Below are 18,912 nucleotides of genomic sequence, written 5' to 3' on the forward strand. Positions count from 1 at the left end.
TGTTTAATTTTTTTATAAAGGTCACTTTTTTAAAACTGAATTATAAATTAGTTTTTAAAGTTAAAAACTTTCCACGGAACTTTTTTATGTCTATATTTCCTCTCCGTAATTAATTTTCTTAAAAGAAAATAATTCGTAAATTTGCAACGGGCTTAGAAAGTTTAAATAGATCTAATGAAAATGTCATTTATTGATAACATGTAACTATAAATTAGTCTATTAAATAGATTACATGTTTCGAAGATATGGGCATATTTCATAAAATTAACATTTCCGACCGAAAAAATACTAATCTTTTAAAACAAATCTTATACTTACTACGACACAAATTGACATCCCGTGCTGATTGAATGTACTTCAATGAATTGCTGAAGGATTTCCTCTGACAAAACCCAACCTCGTATACACTTTTCGTCTCTACTTTCTAATCTAAACCCTGTTACCGATTCTGCCATTGAAGATATTTACACATAGCCTGATCACTTTCAAATGAATGATTGTCGATAGCTCGGCTGCAAGTTAAAAGCGAAAGTAAAAATGACGTATGCATTTTTTGTGTACTTGACTTCACGGGCTTCCGGTTGTTTCAGATAACGGGCTTATAGATTTTCCCGTTCTAGAAGCTTCCGTCAATATGAAGATCGGTGAATGACGAAAGTAATTTGCACATTTCCCTTTTTAATCAATTATCACAACTTATTTCTTTTATATCATTTAAATCAAGTTTTGATTGAATAATTCAGTGATGAAGTTCTATGATATAAATAAACGATTGCATGTTATCAGTTTCATTAAAAATTGCCAGTAACTTAGATCCGCCAACCGGAAACGCCACCGTACTCTCTTTTTTCCTATTTCATGGCTGTTTATCGAAAATGAAAGTAGACTTTTAATTTAATGTACGATACTTACTATGCGAGTGAAATCCAAATGTAGTTTACGGACATCATCTTGTATATAGTGTATTGTTAGGGGAGTAAGTAAGACCTCTGGTGCACCCGTTTCGGAGTTTATTTGCAAAATTTGTTAATTTATAAGTATAGATTGTAAGCCTTCGATACCAAATCTATGGAGAGAAGGATCACAGGCATTTATGCCTGCTTTTCAATCCATTTCAGGTAGAGCGCTCGCTCCATGATCGGAAGGACGTGTGTTCGAATCACGGCCGCGACCGACCTAAGTGGATAAAAAATAGGTAGCAACTGTTCCTTCGTCAAGCGCTCGGCACTTTGAAGTGAAAGATGCGGATCTTTCGGATGAGACCTTAAAAACCGAGGCCCCGTGTCTCGGTAGGTTCAAACTTTTTCCACAATTTTTTTTCACAACCAATTTTTCCCCCAATACACTAAATTCCCAATCTGATTAAAATCTTTGTTACGCTCCGAAATTCTGATGGTCTGAATTTCGGAGCGTAACAAAGATCTGATTTTAATCAGATTGACTAAATTCCTAAACTTTACCTATGCTACAGCAAACAGAGGGGGAAGGGCAGTCTGTCAATGAACATTTTCAAAGTTTGGAAAAAAGTGGGAAGTGGCCCTGCGTCCCTGATTCTTCGTGCCTGATAAATAACTTTTTTCAGACTTGTCCACACTGACAGATAATTTTGTTCCACAGTATATTCTTATATTTAAATTGTGTGATACACATACACCGCCGTAATGGGGTGAAAGAATTTAGTGACAGGTAACCTTGCTGAAAAGTGAACCCCTCATCCGATACAGATTTTTATTTTATTTTTTGTCCCAAATTATTTTTTGCACCTTTCTGTCGCTTTCTCATTCCAGTCTTATTTTAACTTCACTGGATCCTCACCAGATAAGAAATTACAACTCTGGTATATTTGGAATGATCTTAAGTAGAATATACGGGTAAAAAATAAATTTTACAAGGTGAATTATGAGCCTTCGTTTTTATATGCATAGTTAATATTATGGACAATGTCTACAGTATGAACTTATGCAGATGCAACACGGTTATATTGTGCGTGGAATTATAAAATCTGAAAATATATTGAAACATCAACCGAGCACTTGTATAAATGACTGAAAATACAAGACTTCAGAATATTAATTAATCTGATCAGTCCTAACCAACGGCATCCAAAAGATTGGGAATTTATCCCCCCCCCCCAATCAAAAAAAAAAATGTGTTGCAAGGGGACCTATTGTGACGTCATCTTTGAGTTTATTGCGTAATTTATTTACATAAATGCGTGCAGACGTCAACTAGGCCGTTTCAGTAGCAAAATAAAATAAAGGCTAGGATTTAAGCATTTTCTTTTCTGCAATAATACTTTTAGTGATTTCATTTGTCAGCTGAACATTTTTATTTATTGCTTTAGTATATTAAATTGATCTCTTCCCTTCTTACTTGCAACATTTATCAAGTGTAAGGCTTATTTGTATAAAATATTATCGCAGTTTGTCATTTCTATAAAATATTTTTTTTTAGTTTATATGCTATTTTCATTACAAATATATTTGTATAAGCAATATAGATATGGTCAATCAATGATAAATTTATTTTCTAACATTATTACACGAAATACACTATTACTATTACTCCTAGATAAGAAATCGCCTCTCCACTAACTTTGTATCCGCCACCGGAAATAGTCATGAAATGTCAAAATTAACATACTGCACATTCCTCGAGCAAATTCTTACCATTATTTTTGCTTGTCTTTTAACAAATTATTTTCAAATATATATGTTTTATTTTGCTCGAGAGGTTTGCAATACTTCAATTTTGGGAATTTGTTGTAAAAATAGTGGAAAAAATAGCAATTTCCGGAAAGAACGGATGTTTAAATCCTGTGAATACCTCTAATCAACGTACTTGCGAAATTTTGTTATGCGTATATCAAAACTTCCAATCTTCATCTAAATGTACAAAGTAGTAATATTTTTTCAAACATGTATATAAAAATACGAAAAATTGTGGGCCTTCGAATAATACTAGGGACCTATATACTAGTATATAGGTCCCTGATAATACGTAACGTACTTAGTTCTCTGCATTCCGGTAGAATGATCAAGAAATCAACTCAACTAACTTTCAAAGAGTTATCACAGAGAAAACAAATAGAAATGGAAATATATGCCTTTCAACATACAATTTTTTATACTCTTCTCCATAGATTATGTATCTGTTTATTCTACATGAGGCAGAAGTGGATTTCTGTATATCCTTTAGCACCGACTCTTGCTGCCTCTTGTTGATGTATCAGACATTTTGAATTTACCGGGTGGGAGTAAATTTTGTATTTACTCCCACCCGGTAAATTCAAAATTTAGAACATGACACTTCTCTGCTTTGATTTTCACACAATAAAGTTTCTATGGTTAAGGTTCAGATAATGATAAATGCACCAAGTGTTAATAAAATTCTCAGATTATTTTAGCTCACCTGAGATGAATATTAGCTTTTCGGGTAAAAACTTGTCTTTCGTTCATCTGACGTCTATCAGACCCAGGTCCCTTGACATTGTAAGGATGACATGACTGATAATAAATCAATGCATAAAAGATATTTACAAGAGGATGCTGTTCATTTATCATTTTGTTTTGGTTTAGCTACAATTTGCTCCCATCAACTTCGCATATGTTGGCATTCCCTCATCAATTTTTAAGCATGGTGAATGTTGGATATTCTTGCACAGGTAAGAAATAGTGCATATTTTGTGTACTGCATGTAAGTTTTTTTTAATATTATACCCCCGCTCCAAAGGAGAGGGGGGATACTGTTTTACCCTTGTAAGTCTGTCTAGCTGTCTGTCCGTCTAAAAGGATTTATTACCAAATCAGGGCCCAATGGTGGTATTTAGAGTTTCATATGTAGACATACCGGTAGGCTGTTTTAATTTAAGATATATCATTCTGCATTTTTAATGTGCAGACGTGCATTATTATTATTAAAGTTATACATATATCTAAACACATAAAAAAAATGTCAAAATTTAGAACATGACAGAAGAAAAAAAATGGACGGTCAATTATGACTGTGTAACTGTATTGTCCCTCCATTTTTCTGGCAAAGGATTAAAACCAGAAAATCACTCACTTGAATTTTTCGTTTTAAATTGGTGATATCACTTATTTACGGATACGGAAGCCCATTTAGGACCTATCAAAATTCTACAATTCGTTATATCGAATTTGAAAATATTTTTTGATAGGTCCTAAATGGGCTTCCGTACTTATTCGAATGAGTGATATCACCGATTTAAAATTCTTAGTACATCAAATAATAAATGGTTCCTTCTTCAATACATTGTAGCATCAATGCAAAGTAAAGGATGGAATTTTAAAAGCTTTCGGTGAACTTTTTTTCTTAGCATTAATTAAAAAACGATGGTATTTATTTCCTTACTCGTTAACAAACTTTTTGAAAAGATGATACAAAACTTCCTGGACTTGTTAAACATAATTTGAGTCACATCCTCTTGTATTTCGGCATTGATTGATGAAATAAACTGAAGATTCGCCATAAGATTTCTTTTTTGGCACACAGAAGGAAAGGGGGGGGGGGGCTGGCAAAATCGAATGGTCTTCCCGTAATATGATCTGGCGGTTTATTTACTGACGTTAAATGATAAATTTGTTATCTAAGATTGATAAAATATGTCACAAGTGCGATAACAAAATGGGGGACGACATCAAACTTTCATGTGAGGAAAAAAACAAGCTTCAGGAATGGATCTGTCAGAGAAAGAAGGGAAAATTCACCCTTCTTTACAAAATGAGCCGAGATGGATGGAATGCTACAACTTTTCATACAAAATGTGACTGTAAAGGTCCCACTGTTACTGTTCTCTACAACACCAACGGTACCGTGTATGGGGGATACACATCTCAAAGCTGGACAAGTCCTACGGGAAGCGGTTACTACGGCAATGACCCTAAAGCATTTCTATTCCAACTTCGTAAAAGCGGAAATTGTTCTTTTAGAAAGTATCCAGTTTTAAATAAGGGGAATAATGCCATCCAATGCATAAATAATAAAGGACCGACTTTTGGATCAGGTCCCGATTTACAGACTTTTCAGGGAAACGGAGATATATATGAACAAACTGTATTCAGCTTGGGCGGAGCATGCAACCTTGGAAATTCTTACGATGCAAATGGAAACAACTTTTCAGACTTTGCAGATGGTCATATGAACGTTTCTGATTTAGAAGTTTACCAGTTTAATGGTGAGAATTTATAATGCAAACATTATATATAGAAGTGCCCCCCCCCCTTCCGAAAAAGGTATATGATATCGCTTCCCGATCATTCCTGATCGAAGAGTTGGGATTGAAAAGAAAAATCAGTTTTCCTGAAGTGCTGCACACTGTCCTTTGTAACTAAATGCATTTCGCTCGAGAAAAATACTAGTACCTGGCAGACTAGTGTAATATTTTTCTTATCCAAAGTAATGATGAGTTTGAAAATTGCAAATTATAATTAAAATAAAAGTACAGCCTGGCGATGTTGTAGGGTCGAGTCATTTATGTTAGCGATACAACACAAGGACAACATCACACATATTTTTCGAAATGATGTACGTGTATTCCATTATTGATAAAATTATATGCATGAAATTTTTGTTTACCAACATATGTGTTGAAATAATTAATAGTTTTTAGGAGAAGGTAATGTTTTAACGAACCAAACCAAATTTTCATTTACATCACATCATCAAAAAGCAAAAAAATATGGAGGGGGTATTTTTGAGAAACTACTAGTACCATGACGTCATGGTTTTGACGTTAAAATGTTGTCAAAAGTGCTCTGTGGTGACAAAACACGTTGATTTTAAATAAAAGTAACATGAGTTCCATTTGATCAAATGGAATGAATCTACACACATCGACAAAGTAAATGTTTTATATGGAAAATATTATATATGATACTAGTAATGTGTTGATTTTGAATTTCTGAAAAATAGTATGTTATTGTATAGTGTTATTGTCTAGGTATATCTTTAATGACTCTCGTTTTGATTTTCAGTGTTGTCTGATTGGGAGGAAATGGAGTCAAACTGGAGACAATGTCCTGAATGGGATTCAAAGGTACATTTGTTTAAAGAGTATATATCAAATATTTTTTTTATTTAAATTGATTCATCATTTAATATGAAAAAGAATTAATTGCAATTTGCACTGTATTACTAAAATTGTAATTAATTCAAGTATTCTAAACATTATATGAGACCGAGATAGAGTAATTGAAAACTTTATTTGCGTTTAAATTTCAATTGGAGTAAACAAAAGCGATTTTCCTTGGTTTAAAAAAATGCAGCCTTTTTTAAAAATTAACGAGATAATTTTGATATGCACTATGCTGTATAATACGGAGCATTCAATATGATCTTTCCGCACTGTAATTGTTTCCAACATACAAATCTTTTTTTCCTCCAATATTTTTATCCAAATAAACCATGGATCAAAATACAGTCTTATTTTATCTTGAATAGACATTAAAATTTGTGACAACGAAAAAGTTTGAAGCTACTTCGCATAGTCAATCTGTTGACCTTTCTGCACTAAAAAAGTCAATTATCTGGCATTAAAGAATTAACAAGCAATAAATAATCTTAAAGTCTAAAGATTTTAGTGAATTTAAGCAGAATGGTTAAAGATATTTTATTTATTCAACTAGATGTGTCGTAACGCCACGACTGCCCCCGCAGACAGCCAAAATTTCAAATTTCAAATTGTAAGTTACACATTTGTAGCCGAAATAATGATTAGAAATCGTGAATTTTTAAATTTTTTCCAAGTTCAAGGAGGATAACCGACAAAAATCATCGGACCACGACCAAATTCGAACTTGACCTGCATTTTCTAGTAAAATACCTGCGTATGCAATTTCAACCTCATACATACATCTCTACAAAAGTTATCGAGAGCGGAAACTGAAAATTAATTTTTTTTCTTAATTCAAGAGGGACAAGCTAATTCAGAGAATCTGTGTCCCCCGCTTAAGGAAAAAAGAAAAACATGCGCGGATCTAGAGGGAGGGGTCGAAAAGGGGGGCACTTTTAGAAGGGCCATAGGGTGTTATGGTATAAATTTCATTATAAAAACTTAAAATTTTCTTTCGTGAGATATCGCCCGGAAATAAGTTTTACACACACACAGAATGCATGAATTTACGACCTTGACCTTTGACCTCAAAATAAATAGGGGTCTTCCTTAGGCCATAGGGAGTTGTGGTATAAATTTTCACTGCAATTGCTCAAAGGCTTCTCGAGATATCGCGCAGATAATTTATGACCTTGACCTTTGACCTCAAAATAAATAGGGATCTTTCTTAGGCCATAGGGAGTTTATTGTGTAAAATTTCATTGCCAAAGCTAACAAGAGGCCCAAGGGCCACATCGCTCACCTGAGCACTGTGGCTAGGAAAAAAGGAAAAATAAGTTTAGTATTGAAAAGCTTAAATGCATAAGTGGTCCCAACCTACCCCTAAAAAGGGAGTGGGGGGGGGGGGAGGGGGTCATGATTTCAACAAACTTGAATCTACACTATCTAAGGATGCTTCCGTATAAATATGACAAACCGTGGCTTTGCTGTTCTTGAGATTTTTAAAGATTTTTCCTATACATTCCTATGTAAAAATTTGATCCTTCATTGTGGCCCCACCCTACCCCCGGGGGTCATGATTTGAAAAATTTGAATCTACACCACCTGAGGATGCTTCCACATAAATATTACCAATCATAGCTTTGCTGTTCTTGAGAAGAAGATTTTTGAAGATTTTTCCTATATATTCCTATGTAAAACTTTGATCGTCCATTGTGGCCCCACCCTACCTCCGGGGGTCATGATTTGTACAAACTTGAATCTACACCACCTGAGGATGCTTCCACATAAATATGACCAATCATAGCTTTGCTGTTCTTGAGAAGAAGATTTTTGAAGATTTTTCCTATATATTCCTATGTAAAATTTTGATCGTCCAATGTGTCCCCACCCTACCCCCGGAGGTCATGATTTGTACAAACTTGAATCTACACCACCTGAGGATGCTTCCAAATAAATATGACCAATCATAGCTTTGCTGTTCTTGAGAAGAAGATTTTTGAAGATTTTTCCTATATATTCATGATTTGAACAAACTTGAATCTACACTACCTGACAATAATTCCACATGAGTTTCATCTTTCCTGGCCCACTGGTTCTTGAGAAGAAGATTTTTCAATAATGCCATTAATTTTTTGCTATTTCATAATTATCTCCCCTTGGAGGAGGGCGTGGCCCTTCATTTGAACAAACTTGAAACCCCTTCACCCAAGGATACTTTGTGCCAAGTTTGATTGAAATTGGCCCAGTAGTTCTGGAGGAGAAGATGAAAATGTGAAAAGTTTACGACAACAACGACGCTGACGACGACGACGACAGACAACGGAGAAATTTTGATCAGAAAAGCTCACTTGAGCCTTCGGCTCAGGTGAGTTAAAAAGCTTCTCGAGATATCGCGCAACGAAAGTGCTACAGTCAGACAGAAATACAGACGGACGGACAGACAGACCGAAATTAATACCCCCCATTTTCAGTGAAAGCGGAGGACAATAACTCTGTCAAAAATTATCGGACTGTGTAGTGTAAAATACACGGCATCCGACCAGCTTCGGCTAGTGGGTTAACCCTTTAGCTCAATCGGTAGAGCACTGGACTGGCAAGCCAGAGGCCCCGGGTTCAATCCCCAGCAAAGGCACATAAATGTCTCTGTTACATTTGCCGCCCAAGTTGGGACCGGACCTTACCTGTACCTTGTATGTACATCTGCCACAGCTACCACAGCTCTAACAACATCAGTTCAGTCCAGTCAGCAGTCAGCAATTGTCAAATATAAAGCATGCAGTGCAATGCAAAGTTGTTAGTAAAAGAGCTATTTTGAAAGAATTTCAATATGAAACTATATAGTATATACATGTATTAGTTACCAGTACAATACGGATAGGGCACAAATGCTTTGTTCTCAGTATAGTTATTTCTAATGCATGGCTATAAATAGCAGATAATAACACAAATAATCTTAAGTATATACTGGTTAGGTAAACAAGTGTTGTATTAAGGTAGACTGTCTTACTAACCACTGGTGGAATAATTCTAATTGAATCACCACAGAGTTAATGCACAGATTAGTCACAGTATAAAGTCAAAGTTCACAGTGTTAATCACTAATGTATGTAGGCTAAAGTCAGCCAGCACAAAACTTTTACTGTTCACTATAGCTCTCACAAGGAGAAAGGTTGATGTAGACCATCATTCATCATGCAGAGACATTTATGTGCCTCTGCTGGGGATTAAACCCGGGTATTCTCTGGCGGGTGAGAGTAATTGTCTCCAGAACAATCTACAGGCGTCGGCACTCCAAAAGAGATGAGGACATCTCATTTTCTGGAGGGGGCAATGTGGTAGTGTAAAATACTACTTACTTCGGCTAGTGGCTTTAGCTCAATCGGTAGAGCACTGGACTGGCAAGTCAGATGCTCCGGGTTCAATCCCCAGCAGAGGCACATTAATGTCTCTGTTACAGGACCACGACTAAATTCAAACTTGACCTGTATTTCTGCATATGCAACTCCAATCTTAAACATACATCCCTACATATTAAGTATATTAAGAGAGCGGAAACTGAAAATTTCTTGTTCTTTCTAAGTTCAAGAGGATAACTCTGTCAAAAATCATCGGACCATGACCAAATTAGAACTTGACCTGCGTATTCCTATGACGTATCCATATAATGTGTGTAACTGTTGCCGAGAGTCAATGATGACGAAATAGGGTAACACTATATGCCCCGGCCATTTTATGGCGGGGTATAAAAACGAAATTAAAAGTGAGGGTATAATTTTTAGATACTACTAAAATAGTGTTTATTTTAAGCTTAAACTGGGACTTTTTTTCTGGACTTTCAAATTTTGTCATAATATGTTAATTACATTCATGGCAGTTAATTCAATAGATAATTTAGGACCAGTGCAAAACATTTCACTGCACAAAGTAACTGTTTTCAGCCTGCGTGGAAAATAGGAATCCAAATCCAAACAAAATTGCATTCATTCTTCTCCCAAGAAACACACAGGTGAAATATGAAAGCCGAAGCGCCAATCGTTCAAAAGTTATGACCAAGGTTAAATTTCCAAAAGTAGGTCAAACTCCAAGGTCAAGGTCAAAGGGTCAAAGTTGTTGGTATCCAAAGAAAGGTCTTCTCACAAGGATTACACATGTGAAATATGAATGCCCTAGCACCAATTGTTCAAAAGTTATGGCCAAGGTTAAAGTTTTTCAAAAGTAGGTCAAACTCCAAGGTCAAGGTCAAAGGGTCAAAGTTGTTGGTATCCAAAGAAAGGTCTTTTCACAAGGATTACACGTGTGAAGTATGAAAGCCCTAGCACCAACCGTTCAAAAGTTATGACTAAGGTTAAAGTTTTTCAAAAGTAGGTCAAAATCCAAGGTCAAGTCAAAACGTCAAAGTTTTTGGTATCCAAAGGAAGGTCTTGTCACAAGGATTACACATGTGAAGTATGAAAGCCCTAGCACCAATTGTTCAAAAGTTGTGGCCAAGGTTAAAGTTTGGTAGAATTTTGCAAAACTGGGTCAAACTCCAAGGTCAAAAGGTCAAATATGGTGGTACCCACAGAAAGGTCTTGTCACAAGGAATACACATGTGAAATATGAAAGCCATAGATCCAACAAATCAAAAGTTATGGGCAAGGTTAGTTTTTGCGGACAAACAGACAGACGGACAGGGCAAAAACTATATACCCCCGAATCTTCGATACGGGAGCATAAAAGGTTTTTTTTCTGAAATCGAGCCCTTTACAATATTACAGGCTGATTCTATCAAAGATGTAATTCAATGATCAATAAAATTTATTTTTCATAACTAAACTCTTCACGTCTCTTAGACATTCAAGAAGGTTTTATTTCATTGTCCTCGATTCTAGATCCGATCATATTAAACTATTGAAAGTTCTTTTTGTATAACACATTAATAATTCTTGTTTATTTCTTTTATACCTTACTCAAAATGAAATACCCCTGGTAATTTAGAAGATCTAGCAGATAAGAAAGTAGCGAAAGATATCAGGGGATATCAGGGGATCGCTAGTCAATAAAACGTGGATAATTCCATCACTGTTCTAATTAAAATTTATTACCTTTTTTGTGAAATCTGAAAAACACCGTTGATATCCCTAATAGAAACCCTTCCGCTACAAGACATAGTTCCTCACTTAATGCTTTTGTATGAAATTTAATCCTGGGATTTAAATTGAATATGTATGTAGTTAATTGGCATTCTATAATCCAACTTTATTGAAGAACTAAAATATGATGCAGAATTTTTAAAATAGAAGTCCAGACAAAAATCTGCTCGAAAACTCAGGATCGAACCTCTTTGAAAGGAATAAAAGAAAATGATAAGGCATATAGAGAGGCAATATCTTGTTTTGAAAAAAAAAGATTATCAGTACATGTATACATTCGTAAGAAAGACTCGTGTTTATTGAAAACTATCTTATTGTTATTTTTCAAGGCCATGTGATTAGTTATATCATCATCACCAAAGTCATTTAGTTGGTTGTTTAATTCAAAAATCTTTGATTCAGACACTGGAAGAGTTGAAAGATGAAGTGGAGAATTACAGACCATTGGAGGAGACAAATATTCCAATGGCAAACATTCTGTTGATTGGAAAAATCGGAGCCGGGAAGTCAAGCTTCATCAACACAATCAACTCGATTTTCAGAGGAAACATCACCAGCCCTGCCATTACAGGGATATCAGACCACAGCCTCACAAACTCTGTTTGTATTGTTTAGAAAAAAAATGTTCAAAACCTAGATTATTTCTGCTTTCAATATATTATTATAAGTTGTAGTAGTATGATTTAAAGGTAAACTACATTTTGAAAAATGAAGGAATAAAAGCATGCGATGAATGGTAAAAATATCAAATAGTACATGGGATTTTCGAGTGTTCAAAAGAAATTGCATCATAAATCCTTCCATACAGAAAATGAAATTGTTATAATCATCTTCTGATATTATGTTTTAAAGGGGTTTTGAAGGCTTTGTCAGTAGTAAATAAATACTAAATAAATATTTATGTTATGCGTATCTTTAATATAGTAAACCTTGTCTTATCCGGACACTATTGGTGCCCGTTTTACAAAAGAACTTACGATTAAGATCAAACACTTCAGTTGATTGTAAAACCTTGCATAATCAATGATTCTGTGAGCAAAATTGCTTGCAGGAAAATATCTTTCCAAGTTATTTTGAAAAAGACTAAATCTTTTACAAATTAATGTAAAAATTAAAGGTATTTCCATTATTTTAGTTTACATCATATTAAGCAAGATTTCGGAACACACAACATCCGGATTAGACAAGTTTCACAATATCTAGAAAAACCACTAGAAATAATAATGCTTTAAAAAGTACACATTCAAAAAATATGTATAGTGGCGAGAAGACTTGTTCATTATTTATAAATATTAAATGATTTGAAATCTCGTCCCTTACTCAAAAGAAAAATCGAATGTACGATGAAAATATTCTTGTTCAAAGTAATGTGTGGTAATTTGTGCGCAAGAAAGCCAAACTCTTTCGTTTATGTAAAAGAACTTGGACAATAAAAAAAAATCCTTATGGGTCAGTGAATTCGATCTAGACGGAATGCATTCTGGCTTAATTGTTGTACGGAAGAATTCGTAATTTGTAAAAATTGGTAAAGAATGCAAGGAATTTATCTTGATTATTTTCTTTCAAAGTATTTCAAACTATCACAATCTAAAGATAATAAGACCTAACTCATATTATTTACATTTATTGATTATGATAATTTTCTTATTTATTATAGTGAGATATTTACTAATTGCTGATAACGATTTAATGATACATGTAACAGTAAACACCTGTATTTCATAGCTGAAGATTTACCAAGTAAGGAGTCAGATATCAAGAAAACCACTTAATTTTCATTTGTATGACACCCGTGGACTAGAGGAAGATCAAGGAATCGACTCACAAGAACTCTGCTACATTTTGGACGGGAATTTACCAGATAGATATACGGTAATTTTGTTGCCTGACGCCACGTGCGTCAGGCAGTATAAGGATTAATATTTCAGGTATCCGAAACTAAGCGATCATTCTTAATGAACTAGATTTTATGCAAGCTGATTTACATCAGAATTTGTTACCTGCATTTAAACAAATACAGTTTGCAGAAGAAAGAATCATATAACTGATGCAAAATAATGATGTGTTTAATTCCTTCAGTTTTTTTGGATGCACATGTTTATTCTTTGCGATTCTTTGTACAGACATGTCCGTGTAACATTTTTTCTGCGTTTCTAAACTACTAGATCAGTCCATTTGCCTTCTACGAAAGGGGTGACACAATCATTTCGCGCCAAATGTCACATGTAAATTATCTTCGCGCCTTTTTCTTGGGTTGTTCTATTGAATGGGTGTGATAACTTCTAAGGAAATAAATAAAGTTTATCTTTTAACATGTTCTTAAGCTCCAGATTTTTTATTGACAGTAAATTTTATATCATTTTTTTTAAGAGAACACATTGAATATGGACAGGCAACACTAAAGCAATGGATCTGCTGGTTATTCTTACTATTTATCCCATAAATGGACTAGTCTTATCATAAACAAACTCCCTCCACCTAGTAAATGGGACATCCCTTCTTGATTCAGTCTGTTTTCCACCTAGCCTTTCTTTCAATATTACATTTATAAATAATGTACGTTACAAGGTTAGGTTTTTAAAAAAGCTTAGAAAGTCAGCGAGTACCATATTACTTCATGCTTTGTGATGAACAAGGGTTTCCTTTTAATACAGTGACAAGAGTGTAGGTCAGTAGTAGAGGAATGGTCTTCACTCCCGTAAGGTTCTAAGTAAAGAATCGGCAAAATGAAGAAGACATGATCTGTACTGGTTTTCATTTCATAAAAAGCACGTTATTATGAATATGAGAAAGGTCCTGAAATCGATTGAAAAGAAAAACTAAACCATTTCAAAACTGTATAAATGTATTTTAAACTCATCTATAAAACATGTACATGTATATGGTAAGACCATCATCGCGTGAGTTTTGTCCGGGAGTTGGGGTGGGGGGTGGGGGTTATTAGTACATGTATCTTGTTTTGCGCTAGCTATAAAGTGTACAGGTCATTTATTTTGATTTTTAGAACAGCATTGAAGCATTTTTGTCTCAAACACTTCAAGACAACTTTCCCAGTTAAAATTATTCATAATTTACTTCGTCGTCGAGAACGACGGAAAACAGACCAGTCTATAAATAGAGGCCGTCTCATCAATCTATCACTGACCAGGGAGTGTGCATGAAGAAGCGCGCTCTCTAGTAAGAGAGTACATGTAATATGAATTTCTTTAAAACGAATCATCTAACTATTTTTCCCAGAATTATCAGAGGCGGATCCAGGAATTTCATAACGGAAAGGCGCAGTAAAAGGCAGAGGGTCTGGGGGCTGTATTGAAACAACAGTGGGTCCAGGGCAAAGCCCTGATGGGGGTTCGGAGCGAAGACCCCGGAAGCTGACGAATTCTTACAAATAAGATGTTTTTTTTTTCGTTGATTTTAGGAAAATGAACATATAAGTTCTATGTACAAAAAATTCAAACGGGGGTTTGGAGGGGGGGGGGGACGCACGCCCGGCGCGCCGGTGCTGGATTCGCCTTTGATTATAATCTACGCTAGCGAACTTGCAGTTTCATCCCAACGTAACTAGTCAGCCCGTGGGCTAAGTAATAAATGACCAAATAGTGGCATGTCTTAGATATTCGTTAATCTGTAGTATTTGGTTATTACATTTGAGAAAGTCAATTGTACATCTTGTGTAATGAAGTATCGCAACTATGTCGCTCATTGATGACGGAAACGTTTAGCACCTCTCTTGCATATACGTTCCATAGCTATTGATTGATTAGTCAGGCAAGCTTTTTGAAAAGCTATTACTTGTAGCGGACTTAAATTTTGTATGCAGTAAACAACGGTCCATTACACAATTCAAAAATTGTTAAAGCTAGTAATTAATAATTTGATTAGATGTAGGTATATACATCGTAATTCAATTAATTTGATTATGTTAGTTCAATCCATCCTGTCAAGCCAGACCCGATATTCCAGGATTCAACAAGAACCCTGAAATGAAAGAAAAGATCCATGTTGTCGCATTTGTGGTTGATGCAAGTACATATAACACCTTATCAGATGAAATTATATCTAAACTGAAGAATCTTCGCACAAAAATGAACCAGAGAGGTACGCATCAAAACATTTTAATGATTTTTAGCTCACCTGCACTGAAGCCCAAGAGAGCTTTTCTGATCGACAGGTGTCCGGCGTTTGTCTGTCGTTCGTAAACTTGTCACGTGCACATTTTCGACTTCTTCTCAAGAACCACTGGGCCAATTTCAACCAAATTTGCTACAAAGCATCCTTGGCTGAAGGGGATTTAAGTTTATTCAAATGAAGGGACACGCCCTCTTTCAAGGGGATATTATTAAGTATTAGTGAAAATTTGATGACATCTTTTAAAATCTTCTCAATATCCACTGGGGCAGGAAGGATTAAACTTATGTGTAAGCTTCATTATACAGTATAGATTCAATTTTTTTCAAATCATGACCTTCGAGGTATGGGCCACAGTAGGACCCCAATAGGCAATTAAAGTTTTGCATAGGAATATATAGGGAAAAAACTCTTTTAAAAATCTTCTCAAAAACAACAAAGCCATGATTATTTCACATTAATATGGAAGCATCCTCGAGATCAGGTAGTATAGATTCAAGTTTGTTTGAATCATGCCTCCTCCTCTGCCCCTCCCAGGGGGTTAAGGGGGACCACATACATTTAAATTTTTCAATACTGAGCTGATTTCTGCTTTTCTCTAGCCAAAGTGCTCAGGTAAGCGATTATTTTGTTATTTTCTTCATCAGACACTCTTTGTACGCCATTAAATGATAATTATTCAGTAATCATTATTTTCAGACATTCCACAAGTTGTTCTCTTGACCAAGATCGACAAAGTAAGCGAGGTTGTTGAGAATGATTTAACAAAAACCTTCTCCAATAGAGTTATCCAGGAGCTCGTGGACGATGTAGCGAAACTGACTGGTATACCTCGCTCTCACGTGATGCCACTGAAAAACTACGAGTGTGAAATGGATTTAAATCAAAATGTTTCAATTCTTAGTCTACTGTCTTTACGTCAAATTCTTCGTTTCGCAGATGATTACTTGGTGAATAACACGGAATCCGTAGGTTTCTACCAGGTAAAATCTTCTGACTGAATATTTACAAAAAGAACACTAGAAAAAAAACTTATGAATAAAAACAATGGTGTAAATTTTATATGTGATTGTTTTTAATCAATAAAAAAAAAGCGTATTTCCAAAGCAAATAGTCATAATTCATGTTCAGCCTAGTGTTGTGTTATACTCATGAGGTCATTTATAACATTCATTTTGATTTGTTCTTTTGATTTTGATAGAATTTTTTTTTTGTTGTAAAATTTTGATGTTTTTAAATACAGGGATTTTATGTATTTTATTTTAATTGTATAAATATTTTTCTCCTTTAAAGTGTTACAAGCGCGAAATTACAATTATTTGATGCAAGATTGAATGAATAAAGAAATTCATAACTTTTCTATCTAGATATTTTATTACAAGGAATAATCAACCACGATTTTAGAATAATTGCATTGTTATGGCTTGATTCTTGACGATGCATTATACAGTTTATCCAATTTTCAAGTTCGCAGAAAACAACCTCTCATGAAAATGGGTTTATAAAGCATTTTATGTATTTTAGCACTTCTAGTCTAAATTAAGTTTATACAAAAGGGAATTAATTTGAGATCTTTGCATTATTTTGATTAAGACATGTAGTAAATGCGCAATTATGCTTTTTTTGATCTTGAATTTGAGTAAATGCATAAATGATATTCAGTAATTTGTAGTTGGATATGAAATTTATTTGGATCACGAGTTGGACAGGATTTTCCAATATTTGCATGAGTGCAAAGCAGGGCGTAAAATATCAAAAATGTCTTTTTCACATGTAAAATAAATTCCACGACCTACTACAAAACTTTACACTGCTTATCTATGATATTTTCTTTGGCTTTCCTTTTCCCCGTGTGATTTTTTTTTACTTGAAATTCAAAACAATGCAATTCCATAAGAATGATGCAAGTTTTAAAGAAAACTCAATGAATTTAAACAACTACATTTAGACAACTTTAAATCAACCTTATTATGGGAAATTCAAAGTAAAAATTTGACGGAATCAATTTAATATTTTTTTGTAATTTGATAACATTTATCACGGATTAATATTCTGGGCGATTTACTAACCGAAAATTCGAAGTGGATGTCGAAAACCGTAAACATTGTTTTTAGCAACAACTTGAGGAAATTCTGGCTGTTTAAGTCGGATCTAGGATGGTATGTTCATAGTCGCTATAACCATAAGGAGTGTTCTCTTATAACTTTTTCGTTTATTGGGGAAAATTGCACTTTTTGTCACGAAATTGTGTTCCAGTTGTTATTTTCCCATTCCATATATGTGCAATCTTCAGATTTCCAGTTTTGGTGTAGAACCAACAGTTCATACAAAAAAATTGAAGGAATGTAAAGTTTCTATTAGAGATATATTTGACGATGTCTTTTCCGATCCCATGTGTTCTATTTCAAAATGTTCTGTCAAAAACTGTAAAACTTGTGATATTTTGATTACTAGATCTTCGTTTACTAGTAATCTTACTGAACAGAGCTTCTATACCAAAACTTGGGAAAATCTGAATTGCAATTCTTCTAATGTTGTCTACGGAATAGAATGTACCGTTTGTGGGCTTATTTATGTTGGTAAAACCAAGGGTTCACTTAATAAAAGAATATCGGGGATATATTTCAAATTAACAGCGGGGGCGAGCAGCTTCTATACAAGCATTTTAATTTACCTGATCATTCTATTTTGTCAATGAAAGTTAGAATTCTAAAAAAAAGATTTACCATCACTAATAGTCCATCACTGAGTACACCTTTCTGTAGACAGCGAGAAGAATATTGGATAAGAAAACAAGGCACGGCCTTTCCATATGGTAGCACTGACAATGTCTATAGTGTTGATAATCTTTCAATCCCCCAGTGTAGCAATGTGGATTGATGGACTTTTTAACAATACACAGAGACGTAAGCGTAGTCATGGAAATCGGTCTAACAATAAACCTATTATACACGATGTCTCCTTTGATTCACTATTTCCTTATGTAAATAAAAAGTTAGGCCTTTATCACATTCGCACCAAACTTTACTCTGTACCTTTGAAAGTTTTGAATAGTCTATCGTTAATGTCAAGGAAAGTCCATATTTGGATTCTTCGACACCAGAAGACAGGCTCGGATCTGTGATAATGGATATTGCAAATCATAGGCTCTTTAAAGGTGCATAGACACAGATTTGAAGTTTATATTTTCTCGAATTTTCTGTATAATATCACAACTTATATGTTACTATAGCATTTCACACGAAAATAAAATTATAAACTTGTTCAATCTGGAAATTATTGAAACTTTGAATTTCGGAAGGCGTTTGATTAACACATTCTTGCACTTTCACAATTCTTAAGTTTATCCTTAATACTTAAGAAAAGGAGCAATTCTGTTGTGTATCAATGAATAATATTACATCTATAATCCAGAAAATTCAGAGTAAAAATGTGCAAAAGCAAAACCCACTCACTTAAATATTGTCAGCCCGTGCTCAGTGTTGTGTACAGAGCTTAACAAATTGAATACACCCGTGAAACGTAAACTGTTTTTGTAAACAGGGCACGAGCTCTGTTGTTGTTAATGTTTTCGAT

General features: G+C 34.5%; 1 protein-coding gene across 2 annotated transcripts; it reads left to right on the top strand.

Moving 5' to 3' along the window:
• The first annotated feature begins 1,174 nt into the window (after nt 1-1,174).
• Nucleotides 1,175-16,633, top strand: LOC133205810 (interferon-induced protein 44-like). Of its 2 annotated transcripts, XM_061341693.1 has the most exons (7): nt 1,175-1,289; nt 3,579-3,664; nt 5,997-6,058; nt 11,611-11,808; nt 12,934-13,080; nt 15,135-15,306; nt 16,036-16,625. In XM_061341693.1, exons 2-7 carry the CDS (start codon nt 3,607-3,609, stop codon nt 16,335-16,337), a joined length of 939 nt encoding a protein of 312 aa, XP_061197677.1. In that variant the 5' UTR covers nt 1,175-1,289; nt 3,579-3,606; the 3' UTR covers nt 16,338-16,625. The 2 variants fall into 2 exon arrangements, with proteins under 2 accessions (XP_061197677.1, XP_061197676.1); XM_061341692.1 differs by lacking the exons at nt 1,175-1,289; nt 3,579-3,664 and adding an exon at nt 4,659-5,197 and having other exon boundaries at nt 16,036-16,633.
• Nucleotides 16,634-18,912: the final 2,279 nt, after the last annotated feature.

This window comes from Saccostrea echinata, unplaced genomic scaffold (assembly GCF_033153115.1).
Source record: "Saccostrea echinata isolate AGI-Se365-2 ecotype Australia unplaced genomic scaffold, CSIRO_AGI_Sech_v1 ptg000054l, whole genome shotgun sequence".
Classification (NCBI taxonomy): Eukaryota; Metazoa; Mollusca; class Bivalvia; order Ostreida; family Ostreidae; genus Saccostrea; species Saccostrea echinata.

What these genes read in the sequence shown, in the direction of transcription:
- LOC133205810 (XM_061341692.1), top strand. Translation starts at nt 4,744, where the DNA reads ATGAGCCGAGATGGATGGAATGCTACAACTTTTCATACAAAATGTGAC. An exon ending in AGAAGTTTACCAGTTTAATG is followed by an intron (nt 5,198 to 5,996) that starts GTGAGAATTTAT and finishes TTTGATTTTCAG; the next exon opens with TGTTGTCTGATTGGGAGGAA. An exon ending in ACCACAGCCTCACAAACTCT is followed by an intron (nt 11,809 to 12,933) that starts GTTTGTATTGTT and finishes TGTATTTCATAG; the next exon opens with CTGAAGATTTACCAAGTAAG.